This window comes from Saccopteryx bilineata, chromosome 3 (assembly GCF_036850765.1).
Source record: "Saccopteryx bilineata isolate mSacBil1 chromosome 3, mSacBil1_pri_phased_curated, whole genome shotgun sequence".
NCBI classification, from domain to species: Eukaryota; Metazoa; Chordata; class Mammalia; order Chiroptera; family Emballonuridae; genus Saccopteryx; species Saccopteryx bilineata.
In genome coordinates, this window is record NC_089492.1 from 282904514 (window position 1) to 282917135 (window position 12622).

The window sequence follows — 12622 nt, forward strand, 5'->3', positions numbered from 1 at the left end:
GGAAATGTCTGTCAAGGCTCCTCTGTCTCAGCCCAACCCGCTTGTGAGCGCCCCCTTGGTGCTGGTGTGTTCAGATTGCGGCTGGCGAAATGATTAAATTAAAGTACGGCATAGAGAGCATTACAAGTTCGAGGTGTTCCAGGTTCCATGAGAAAGGAGGCAAAGAAGTCCAAGGTTACCTGGAAATTTACCAGCATGGTCCTGAAGGGACCAGAAAGGCCACTGAATCAACTTAAAAGTCAAGGGGTTCTAAGACACAGGAGTGGACTGCACACTGTGGGATTCTGGGAAACCAAGTAGTGGAGTGATGGATCTCCTGGGGGCGTCGCTGCGGCTGGCCTGCCACCAGCCGACAGGGCTGGCTCGATGCACTCCATGCCGTTCTCTGCTGTCACAGCCCAGGGAAGGGCCCTAACTCGCCCAAGGAAGGGGTTATGTAGAGAAGGCCTATGAGTGATGGTCCCCCTCACCACCAGAGGCACCCTATGGGACTGCTCAGGGGCGGAGGGACAGGTTCTCTCGGAAGATGGGCTTGGTCCTGGAGTCGGGGGGGGGGGGGAGGGGCGAATCTTAGACAGAGAGCAGGACCAGAGAGACTAGGGGTCGGGGTAGGAAAGTCTGGGGACTGAGCTGGGGCTCATCCCCTCTCTCTCTTGTGTCTAGACCTGGAGGAATCTCATTGTCTCTGAGGGTTCTCTCCAAGATAACTTCTTCCTCGAGTCAGAACCAGGACCATGGCAGTTGGGCAAGTGGCCCAGGTTATGCCCTCAGATCAGTGTGTGCTGGGGACTGCCAAGTGCAGGGGGAGGGGGTAGCGCAGGTGCGCAGAGCGAAGCCCAGATGGGCAGGCCCTCCGCTCTTGCTATGGGATGGACACCCTGCAGGACGAATGACCTGGGGTGATGGCGGTGGACATTTGTTGAAGGAGTTTTAAAATCTGCCCAAGAGTCAGCATTATTGTTTAACTTGTGGGTGCCTCTGAAAAAGCCCGGTCACACTGCTGGGTCAGGCTTGGACACTACCAAAGGCAAGGGCTTTGGGGGCTGGGTTGGGTGGGATGGAAGGACCCTTAGGATTGCAGTTTTTAAACTGTTTTGGTGGTTCGCAGACCCTTCTGTGAATCCATGGAGCAGCATGCTGGACCCTCCCTCCCAGAAGAAAAATAAAAGCACAAGTACATGTAGATGCTAAATAGTCTGAGATGCTCTGGAGCCATGGTTGCCAGATCAGGCGCCTTGAGGAGGAGCCCAAGGTGGGCTGCCCTTGGTAGGCCATATTCTGGAGGGTCAGTGCCCCCATCCGGGCTTCCCATTGGCTCTCCCTGGGCCTTTGGTGAAGTCTCATTTGCATGTTCTGGCCCTCCCGTCAGTGCCACGTGTAAGGGAGGGGCCGGCGGGCCGTCCTAGGCCTGAGCATCAGAGGAATGGCACCCCCAGTCCTGCTGGGCCAGGTTTGCTCGCCGCCCTGCCCAGAGACTTCTCTGTCTCGCATGAGCTCTGCCATTCTGGGGGTTTACTCTCTTAAGGAAAGGAGTGTTTCCTTATGGACCCTGACAGTGACATCTGCTGGGGACCCCCCCAGGGAGGAGAGACAGTGGTCAATGTCAGATGACAACTGCTCGAGAGAAAGTACTAGAAACACCATCAGGGTCAAGAGGCGCAGACCCTTCCCAAGGGGGGCCAGCGGGGCTGGTTAATTGGGTCAGGCATCAGAGAGGGCAATGGCGAACTAACAGAGTGGGCAGCTTCCCAGCAGGAAAAGCCTTTTCAGGGACGTCCACCGGGAGGCAGAAGCCACACACACAAAGCTTCTGCCCACGAGATCAATGGGAGAATCCAACTGCATCCGTCTACCTCCTCACTCACCCCCACCAGCCACTGGGGCGCAGAACATCCCCGAGGGACGTGGGCCAGCGAAGGGGACTCTGGAGCACGCACGCCTACCTGACCTACTGCCCTTTCCAAATTGACTTTAATGAGGCTCTCTCTGGTCCCCATTTCTTGTAGCTGAAGCAATTTCCTTCTGGAATCCTCCTGAAGCTTGTCTTCAACCTGAAAGGGTGACGAAAGTGGGCACTCGCTGCTAATGTGATCATAATGTGCTCTGGTGAGATTCCTCTAGGAGGCCTAATGGACTGGGGGAGTCCCACAGGGGACGGGGCAGCTGCAGCCCTTGTGGCAGGGGTCATAGGTGTGCACGGGGCAGAGACAGCCGCACAGGGACCCGGCTCCTGGGGAAAAGGGCCAAGCTCTACATCCTGGGCTTAACTGTGCTTGTTGGACCGCAGACTCCAATCCCACTCGGTTCCCTAAGAAAACCGTACGGCCCTGGGAGAGTTATTTCCCTGTTCTGTTAACTTCATGTTCTCATCTGTCAAATGGGAATGATGATACCAATACTGCCTCCTGGAGATTTCATGGGGACTCATAGTGGTTAGACTAGTATAGTTCTTCTTAAGTAGGTTCTGGAAGCGACTCTGGGAGGCTTGCTAAGCAAAGAATCACAGCCTATAAGAGAAGGTGTTTCAAGTCTGAAAGCTTGCAGATTTATTCCCCCTTGTTTGGGTAACAGTCAACTGTAGAGGAGAGCTTGGGAGTGCTTGGTGCTACCCTCTGCTGGCCATCACAGGACACTGCGGCTGCTCAATTCGTTGCTGAACAAGAAACATTTCGGGAGTACGAGCTGAGCCCAGGGCTCTGGCATTACCAGGAAATGAGGCAAACTCTCCTAAATAAATCAAAGGGTTTTAAACTGAAACAACTTCACAAACTGTTTGCTAGAGAGCGGAAGGGGGGAGGGTTACGCAGATGTAATAAAAGATCCAGAAGAGCCCTTTGCAGCTTACATCTGCACAGCGTGGGCCAGTGGAAGAGCCTCTAGCTAAGTTATCTTGGAAAAGCCATCCAACCTCTCTGGGCCTAGATTCCTCCATAAACAACTCTCCCAGGTCTGAACGTGCTCTGACTGCTATTTCAGCAGACTTTCCCACACGCCATGAAAGCAAAGCCCAACCCTGGACTCTGCTCTCACCTATATTCCCCACCATAAAGACCTGCCCTCCTGTCCCCCCATCCCGCCCCTGACCCCAAGCCTCGGGGTCGCCTCCAGCTGCCCCCCTTCTCCGTCTCACACACCCAGTGTTCTCCACACCTGCTGCTCCGACCCCCTCACGTCCACTCCACTTCTGCGCTCCTATCCTGTGCCAGCCCCGGCCAGGCACGGAGAACCTTTGGCCTGTGGTAACTGGCCTCCTTGCCTCTATTTTTACTTCCTTCCAGAACACTCTGCATGGTACAGTGAGAGTCACCAAGCTGTAGAGCAGCTCTGTCAGACAGAACTCTGCAATGATGGGAATGTTTCGTGTCTAAGTTGTCTACCAGGGCAGCCGCTGGCCACATCCGGCCATCGAGCACTTGAGATGTGTGGCTGGTGTGACTAAGGAGATGAATTTTAAATTTTATTTAATTTTGATAAATTTCAAAGTGAGGCCATGGCCAGTTGGCTCAGTGGTAGAGCGTCGGCCTGGCGTGCAGGAGTCCCGGGTTTAATTCCCAGCCAGGGCACACAGGAGGGGCACCCATCTGCTTCTCCACCCCTCCCCCTCTCCTTCCTCTCTCTCTCTCTCTTCCCCTCCTGCAGCCAGGGCTCCATTGGAGCAAAGTTGGCCCAGGCGCTGAGGATGGCTCTGTGGCCTCTGCCTCAGGCGCTAGAATGGCTCTGGTTGCAACAGAGCAACGCCCCAGATGGGCAGAGCGCCACCCCCTGGTGGGTATGCCGGGTGGATCCCAGTCGGGCTCATGCGGGAGTCTGTTTGACTGCCTCCCCATTTCCAACTTCAGAAAAATACAAAAAAAAATTTCAATGTGAACAGTCACATGTGGCCAGTGGCTATGCCACAGTCATGGATATCAGACGCCACCTGGCTTCCGACCTTGGCTTTACCACTTACTGACCTTGGGCTACTTACTGCGTTAGTAACTAGTAGCCTCGATTTCCTCATCTGTAAAATGGAAAGGATCGTTTCTAGGTCAATAGAGCTGCTGTGACGGTGAAAAGGGATGAAATGCTTGGCCTAATACATGAGAAATCGTAGCTATCATTTTCACCATTGTTATCAATCACAAACGTAGTCGTATCAGTCCCCTGCTTGGAGCCTGCAGGAGCGCCTCACTGCCTCTGTGGTATACAGCATGAGGGCAGAACTAACACTGAGCGCCAAGCTGAAGGTTCAGGGGGGCTTGTGGACTCCAAGCAAGGTAAATAAAAATAAATCCACACCTCGATAAATCATAATAAAATGGCTGGAAATCAAGGGAAAAGAAAATCTTAAAAACAGTCCAGGAAAATAGAGATTATGCAAAGGTGCATTAGTTAGGTTTAGCAATGACTTCAAAATAGGAACAGCAGGGACCGAAGGACACTACAAAGATGTACTTGGTGCTGAAAGGAAACGATAGCTAACGTGGAATTCAGTGCTTCGTACAAATGCATTCTAAGAATGAAGGTCAAATATACATTTTCAGACATACATGCACATCTGAGAGATGTTTTCATCACACTGAACTACATTGAAAAGAACACTCAAGTGTGTTTTTCAGACAGAAAAAAATTGACATACTGACATATACATCTGGAGGAGTGAGGTTGCAGTGTTCTAAAGCTGTTGCATTGTCAAGGGTATAATAATCATTTGATATTGGCTCTTGGTTAAGTCAACCATGCATATTATAGGCCCTGGCTAGTTGGCTCAGTGGTAGAATGTTGGCCTGGTATGTGGATGTCCCAGGTTCAATTCCCAGTCAGGGCACACAGGAGAAGTGATCATCTGCTTCTCTACCCCTCCCCTTCCCCCTTCTCTCTCCCTCTTCTTCTTCTGCAGCCATGGCTTGATTGGTTTGAGTGCATCAGCCCTAGGAGCTAATGATGACTTCGTGGAATCTCCGCCTTGGATGCTAAAAATAGCTCAGTTGCGAGCATGGCCCCAGATGGGCGGAGCATGGGCCCCAGATGGGGGTTGCCGGGTAGATCCCGGTCAGGGTGCAAGTGGAAGTCTGTCTATCTTCCTTCCTCTCACTTGGAAAAGAAGAAGAAGAAAAGGAATGCATATTACAGTCTTTAGGATGACCACTAAGAGAGTGAAAAACTCAGTTAATATCGGATTTTTGTAACTCAAGGGTGAATGCTATTGTCTTATTATTCCTAAAAGTATAATGAAAGAGTGAAACATTTCCAAGCTAATGGAGACAAGATGGTAATAGAAAACCATCCACTCGAAAGGACACAAGAAAGGAGAGAAAAAGAAATATAGGTCAGCTGGCACTGAGCAAGAGGATAGAGTTAAACTCCAGTATACTAGCAGCTGCACTTTCTATAAGTGGGCTAGGAGACGCAGGCTGTCAGACTGCAGTTTGTAAAAATGACATGCTATTCAGACGGGGGGGGGGGGGGGGGATTGAAACAAAGACTGACAGGAAAATTATGAAAAAGATACGCCATAAAAACCCTAACCAACAGAAAGCCAGTGTAGCCGATGGCGATGTATTAATGACAAGGTAGACTTTATGGGAGATGAAGAGGGACATTTTTAAGATGATCAAAGTTTTGAGTTGTTTTTTTTTCCCCCCAACAGAAAGTACTAAAATTCTAAATTTATATGTACCTAGTAACAACCTCAAAATACAGAAAACATATATTGATGATATTAAAAGAAGAAATACATAAATCCACGATCATGACAGATTTTTTTTTTTTTTTTTACAGAGACAGAGAGAGATTCAGAGAGAGGGATAAACAGGAACAGATAGACAGGAAAGAGAAATGAGAAGCATCAATCATCAGTTTTTCATTGCAACACCTTAGTTGTTCATTGATTGCTTTCTCATATGTGCCTTGACCACAGACCTTCAGCAGACCGAGTAACCCCTTGCTCAAGCCAGCGACCTTGTGTCCAAGCTGGTGAGCTTTTGCTCAAACCAGATGAGCCCACGCTCAAACTGGCGACCTTGGGGTCTCGAACCTGGGTCCTCTGCATCCCAGTCCGTCGCTCTATCCACTGCACCACCGCCTGGTCAGGTGATCATGACAGATTTTAAAAAACATGCCTCTGTCAAAGACTGACAAGCACTACGACAGGAAGATCAATAAGAGCACTGCAGTTTGAACAACATCACAGGTAAACTTGATTTAATGGAGCAATTCTTGTCTGGGTAATTTTACAGTTAAGATTTGAAGGCAGCCCTGGCCAGTTGGTTCAGCAGTACAGTGTTGGCCCGGCACGTGGAAGTCCTGGGTTCGATTCCCAGTCAGGGCACACAGGAGAAGCGACCATCTGCTTCTCCACCCCTCCCACTTCTCTCTCTCTCTCTCTCTCTTCCCTTCCTGCAGCCATGGCTTGAACTGTTCAAGCAAGTTGGCCCTGGGTGCTGAGGATGGCTCCATGGCCTCCCTTCAGGTGCTAAAATAGCTTGGTTGCCAAAGAACAGAGCAGTGGCCTCAGATGGGCAGAGCATTCCCCAGTAGGGGGCTTGCTGGGTGGATCCTGGTTAGGGTGCATGTGGGAGTCTGTCTCTGCCTCCCCACCTCTCAATAATAATAATAAAAAGATCTGAAGGCAGTCTAGGATAGTGGTTACTCACATAAGAGCTTTGGAGTCAGACAGACCTGGATTCAAGTTTCTGCCACATCTACTTTATCTGAGTAAACCTGGGTAGCTTCTAACTTCCTCTACCCCTGAGAGCCTCAATTTTCCCAACTGTAAAGTGGGGTTAATACCAGCATAGACCACACAGGGTCAGTGTTAAGAATTAATGGAGATGATGTGTGTATGGGGTGCCTGGCCCAGAGGGGTCACTGGGCCAGCAGGCTGTGGATGTACCTTGTTCTTTTCTTGGAACATCTTAGAGATCACACTCTGCTCCATGGTACTCTTCTTCAACTCTTCCCTGAGCTTCCACACTTCTTTCTCCATGCCTTGGATTTGCTGAAAGAGTTTCAACAAAAGTTTGCCCTCCCTGATGGTGTGTAGGGTTTCAGCCCCGATGGGCTGGAGGGGCTGAATCTCTATAACTCATTTCATTGGGTTCATTAAGGTGCAAATCTAGTCTGATATTAGCTAAATTCCATCCCCTGGAGGAGACTGTACATCTGTAGAGCAAAGTAGACTTTCTTTCTTTCAATTGATATAATGAAAGTGCGGGGTAAATGAAAATGATTAGTCTCGTTTGAAAATCAGCGTGTACCCTGGATTAAACAAAGTGAGATATCCATCAGCGCCTTAGAATCTCTTCTCTTGGGGTATATTTTTGAGATCAGTTTGAATAAGGGCTGTTTGGAGAACAAAATGGAAATTTCTTTCTTTCCCACCAGGAGGAGAGAACAGGAATGTGTCCAACGTGGAGAGGAGAGGAGCATGACTCCTTGTGTCAAAGGCACTTGCTTCCCAGCAGATGGGAACCGTATGCCTGGTGATGTGGGAGAAGCTTCATTTCAATTTATTTATTTATTTATTTATTTTTATATTTATTTATTTATTTATTTTTATTTATTTATATTTTTTAGCGAGAGGAGGGGAAACAGAGAGACAGACTCCTGCATGTGCCCTAACCGGGATCCACCCGGCAACCCCCGTCTGGGGCTAATACATGGATCAACCAAGTGATCCTCAGCACCCAGGGCTGACACTCAGACAAATTGAGCCACTGGCTGTGAGAGGGGAAGAGAGAGAAAAGGAGGAGAGGGAGTAGCAGAGAAGCAGATGGCTGCCTCTCGTGTGTACCCTGACGGGATCAAACCCGGGATGTCCACAAGTCGGGCCAACACGATCCCCTGAGCTGACTGGCCAGAGCTGAACCGTTTCCTTTCCTTTTCTTTTATTTTTGTGACAGAGACAGAGCGAGAGAGATAGAGAGAGGGACAGATAGAGACAGACAGACAGACAGGAAGGGAGAGAGATGAGAAGCATCAATTCTTAGTTGCAGCTTCTTAGTTGTTCATTGATTGCTTTCTCATATGTGCCTTGACCTGGGGGCTACAGCAGAGCGAGTGACCCCTTGCTCAAGCCAGTGACCTTGGGGTCATGTCCATGATCCCACGCTCAAGCTGGTGAGCTTGTACTCAAGCCAGATGAGCCCGTGCTCAAGCTGGCAACCTCAGGGTTTCGAACCTGGGTCCTCCATGTCCCAGTCCAATGATCTATTGACTGTGCCACCGCCCGGTCAGGCTAAACATTTTCCTTTTAATGGTCATATTTTCACTGTATTTTTTTTAATATTCACCTTCTATAAAAGGCAAATGATGCATTTTTGTTTTGTTTTTACAAAATGGTATAAAATGAATGTATTTAAATTAAATTACTTAAGGAAGAACTTTTGTATCAGTAATAGGGCCCATCTCTATGATAAAAGTGTGACCCTGGAAGATAAGCCCAGGGGCAGGGACCACAGTGAATTTTTGGCAGCAGGTGATGACCTCCTGGCCAGCTTCTGTCGCTGTCCGTATCCCAACCCCAGCCGAGCTCCAAGGGAAACCCGGTGAGGGGGCTGAAGCCCATGCCCAGAGAATCCTGGGAGAGTGCTGTCCATGGTCCTCCCGCCATGTCCTCCCAGAGGCAGCAAATCAAAGAATCACGAGACCGCCTCAACAACAACCATCATCGAGCCCAGCACTGTGCTGCCCAATGGGCTGACGACTCTTTCTGTGGATGCCCAGGAATGAGGAAGGGGTGAGGAAGTTCAACTCACAGATTTGCAGAGTTTTAACTCTTTCTCTTGGGCTTCCCGGTGTTCCTTTTGAGATCCTTCCTTTTTTAACTCCTCTTTGAGCACTGAGCACTATAGAGAAAAAAAAAAAGACAGCAAAGCCTTGTGAGTTTGCCTGGGGGTCCCATGTCCCCACGTTGGCCTCTCAGAGCATGACCAGTCATACCCCCAAATTCCGAGAGGCCAGACCATCTGTGTCTGACGGACACGTGGGATCCCATGGCAGCCCCTAGTGCATGCTGCTCATGAGTTTTGAGGAAGAAAGCACCAAAATTCTTTTTCAAAAGCCAGTGAGTCACCTCATGGGAAAAACCCAGTTTTGCAGAGTCTGGGTCCTCAGGGTAGAGGAATGGGATGTTTTTCCTCTGGGACCCGCTGAGCATGGCCTTCAGGAGCCTAGGGATGGGGTGGAGCTCACTCGTGACCTTGGACGGTTCTTAGTGCTCGAGGCAGGGTTCATCTCAAAGACACACCACTGCCCTAGTGTGGAAGGGTAGATGGACCGGCCCTTCTGCAGGGAGATTCAGAAACAGGCATTTAGAGCAGAAAGATGGGCCTTTCTTTTTGATCCAGAAATTTCCACTTTAGAAATATATCATAAGGACAGTGAGAAGTCAGCAAATCCATAGACTCAAGGATGTGCTTCTCAGCGTTGTTAGCCACACTAAAACAAAAACACAAACAAACCCCTGAGTGTCCGATAATAGGAGGCTGCTTTATTGTACTGTGTACACCCAGGAAAATATTGTGTAGCTTTTAAGACCAATGATAAAAGCTTTTATTTACTAACATAAGAAAACACGTTAGTAAGCATTTAAAATTTTAAGATGTTAGTAAGCATTTAAAAATTTAAGGTGTGTATAAATTCACTGTAAGATATAACTATATAAATTATTCACTTCTCATAAATATGTAAAAACAAGACTAGAAGAATATAATCAAAATATTAATGGTGATTTCTTGGGGCAGCATTTTGTTTTCTTATTTATTTATTCATTTATTTATTTTTTACAGAGACAGAGAGAGAGAGAGTCAGAGAGAGGGATAGATAGGGACAGACAGGAATGGAGAGAGACGAGAAGCATCAATCATTAGTTTTCCTTGTGACACCTTAGCTGTTCATTGATTGCTTTCTCATATGTGCCTTGACCATGGGCCTACAGCAGACCAAGTAACCCCTTGCTCAAGCCAGCAACTTTGGGTCCAAGCTGGTGAGCTTTGCTCAAACCAGATGAACCCGCGCTCAAGCTGGCTACCTCAGGTCTCCAACCTGGGTCCTCCGCATCCCAGTCTGATGCTCTATCCATTGCGCCACCGCCTGGTCAGGCAGCATTTTGCTTTTTTAATGCCATCTACTTATTTTATAAAATTGACACCATCAAATACGTAATTTAAAAAAAGGTCGGTATCCCAAATGTTCACGAGAGCGATACCCTTGGTGGTGGGGAGCCCACATGCGGATGGACGAAGGCACAGGCTAGAGAAGAAGGCAGACCTCATTCCAAGGTCGAGGAGGAAGGGGACATGGGAGAAAAATAATCCAAACGAATTTGAGGAAGAATAGCCTAGCAGGTGCTGCTTCCCCGCCCCCTATTTCTCCCACTTAGCATCAGCTGTACAACCCATCCCCCTCCCCTACACGCACACGCACACGCACGCGCACGCATGCGCACCGCACACAAACCTGATACCCGGAGCCCAGGCCGTCAATCTGTCCCGGAGAAACAGGCAGAGAGCTTGGCGGGGCGGTGGACCAGGGGCAGAGGCAGAAGAACACAATTAAAACCGACTTCCCGCTTCTCAGAAAAATGAATCTGCTATCCCCCATTTCACAGATGGAGAAATGGAGGCCAAATAAGTTACAATAAAAGCAAGCTCTGAGGTTGGACCCTGATCTCTCTGACCCAACGCCTGATCAGGTCACCAGCTCTGGACTAGGTCTGGTACTAAGCGCCAGACACCGCTTCTGCCTTTTCTTTGGAACCTCCAGTCTGTTCCCACCAGGGTACCCACGCGGACCGCCAGCTGACCAGGCAGCCGCTTTGCATCTGGGATGCCACCTGAGACTAAAGCTTTTAGGTTTTACTTTGACTCATCGAAACAGATCATACGAATGCAAAGAAGTCTTACCTTACAGGATGAGGACCGTCAAAGTTATAGTTAAAAAGCTCTTAACTCGCCTCGCAGGCCCATTTTACCTGGAGGAACCCGGACACACACTGAGGTCTAAGGGCAGGGGTGAGAGCCACATGCACGTCCACATCTGGACCCTTGGCCATCCTGCTGTGAAGGCAGCTATGACAACCAGAGATGACTGGGCCGGGGGTGAAGCCCATGTGGTCCCTGCTCACAGAGGGATCCCAATCTGCTTTTATGCTAAACCTCTCAGTGGCAAGAAATGCTAATTATGTGTTTGCTGCTGGGATTAAACTAATTTATAACAGGTGTTAGAAAACGTTTTCCAGATTTGAATACACCTCTTGCTTATTCTGAGCCACACGCATGCTGCTTCTTGAAAAGCTGCAAAGAACTCAGCCCCCAGCTTTTAGTCTTTCCAGGTGACCCACCCAGCGGCTCTCCTCCCAGCGCCCTTGGGCATGGGCCTCCTCTCGCCAGGTGTCAGAGAGGGCAGGGACATTTGGGCCCAAGGCAAATGACAGCAGCTATACTATCCTGATGACTGGTGACCACGATCACACCACACTCACTCTGGAGCTGAGGGCTTCCAGCTGGTGATCCTTTTCTTTGTTGTCACTTTTTAGTTGGTTCACCTCCTGTCTGAGTTGTTGAACTTGCTCATCCTTTGCTAACATGTCTTTTTGCAAAGAGGACACTATCCCTGTTTAAAAAAAGAAAGAACTTTAAAAAAAAAAGAGAATGTCAAAGAGGCGATAAGGATTACAGTCATGGCCACTGTGACCAGCCGACTGTGGACCATTGAGAAGGGGGGGCTGTTTGTTACTGCAGCATAACCCAGTCCCACGCGTCTCAAACTTGGATGTGTACACGGAACACCTGGGGTCTTGTTGACACAGGAGGTCTGATTCGGGAGGTCTTGGCTGGGGCCTGAGGCTCAGGGGATGACCCAGGGGATGCCGATGCTGGTGGTTAGGAGGACCAAACGTAGAGGTCTGAGACAGGCTTGAAGCATGAATGAGCTGTGACAAGCAGCGGTCGGGGAGGAAGGGAAGGAAAGGCCCGTGAGTTCGTCATGTTTCTGGTGCCCAGAGGAGTACCTGGCCCGTATGGGTTGCCCTGCAAATATCTTAGGATACTCTAAGTTAGAGAGGAGCATGAGCAGAGCCTGACAGGGTGTGGTGGGGTGGGAGGGGTGGAGGAAGGGGGTGTGTGTATATGTAAAGATTGAGGCAGAAGAGAAGACAGTGGTCAGGCTGGCCCTCAGGCACAGGACAGAGATTCACATAGAGACAGTGATTCACACGCAGTTCAACGCTGCACTGAGCTCTCCCGGCAATGGTCACGCTTCCTGCTGGGTACCGGGGACTTCAAGAGCAGTATGCCCAACCCAGACTCATGGCCTGCTCCCCATACCTGCTGCTCTCCCTCCCTCTTCCTCTGTTAATGACCCCATCCTCTTCAGGTCTCTAGACATGTCATTTTCTGTTTAAAAAACCCCAGTGGCCTCATATCACCCTGAGAGTACGACCTAGAGACCTCCTTGAGAGCTAGCCCCGCCTCTCCGCTGACCCGTCTGGCCTCGCAGCCCCCGTTCCCACCACTCCGGCCCCAGTGTCCTTCACCTCCAACACAGCCAGCTTGCTCTGGCCGCAGGGCCTTTGTACTTGTGATCTCTCCGCTCTTCCCTTTCACCCCTTTAGAGACCCATCCTTGCCTACCCACGAAGC

General features: G+C 49.6%; 1 protein-coding gene across 1 annotated transcript in view; it reads right to left on the minus strand.

Moving 5' to 3' along the window:
* The window catches only part of FHAD1 (forkhead associated phosphopeptide binding domain 1), a 133822-nt gene that overhangs the window by 62541 nt on the left and 58659 nt on the right, over positions 1–12622 (minus strand). Inside the window, exons 8-11 of the mRNA XM_066270378.1 lie at positions 11465–11595; positions 8739–8828; positions 6875–6979; positions 1944–2051 (exon numbers count right to left, since the gene is read on the minus strand). Of these exons, the coding sequence (XP_066126475.1) occupies positions 1944–2051; positions 6875–6979; positions 8739–8828; positions 11465–11595 (434 nt within the window). The remainder of the gene's footprint in view (positions 1–1943; positions 2052–6874; positions 6980–8738; positions 8829–11464; positions 11596–12622) is intronic.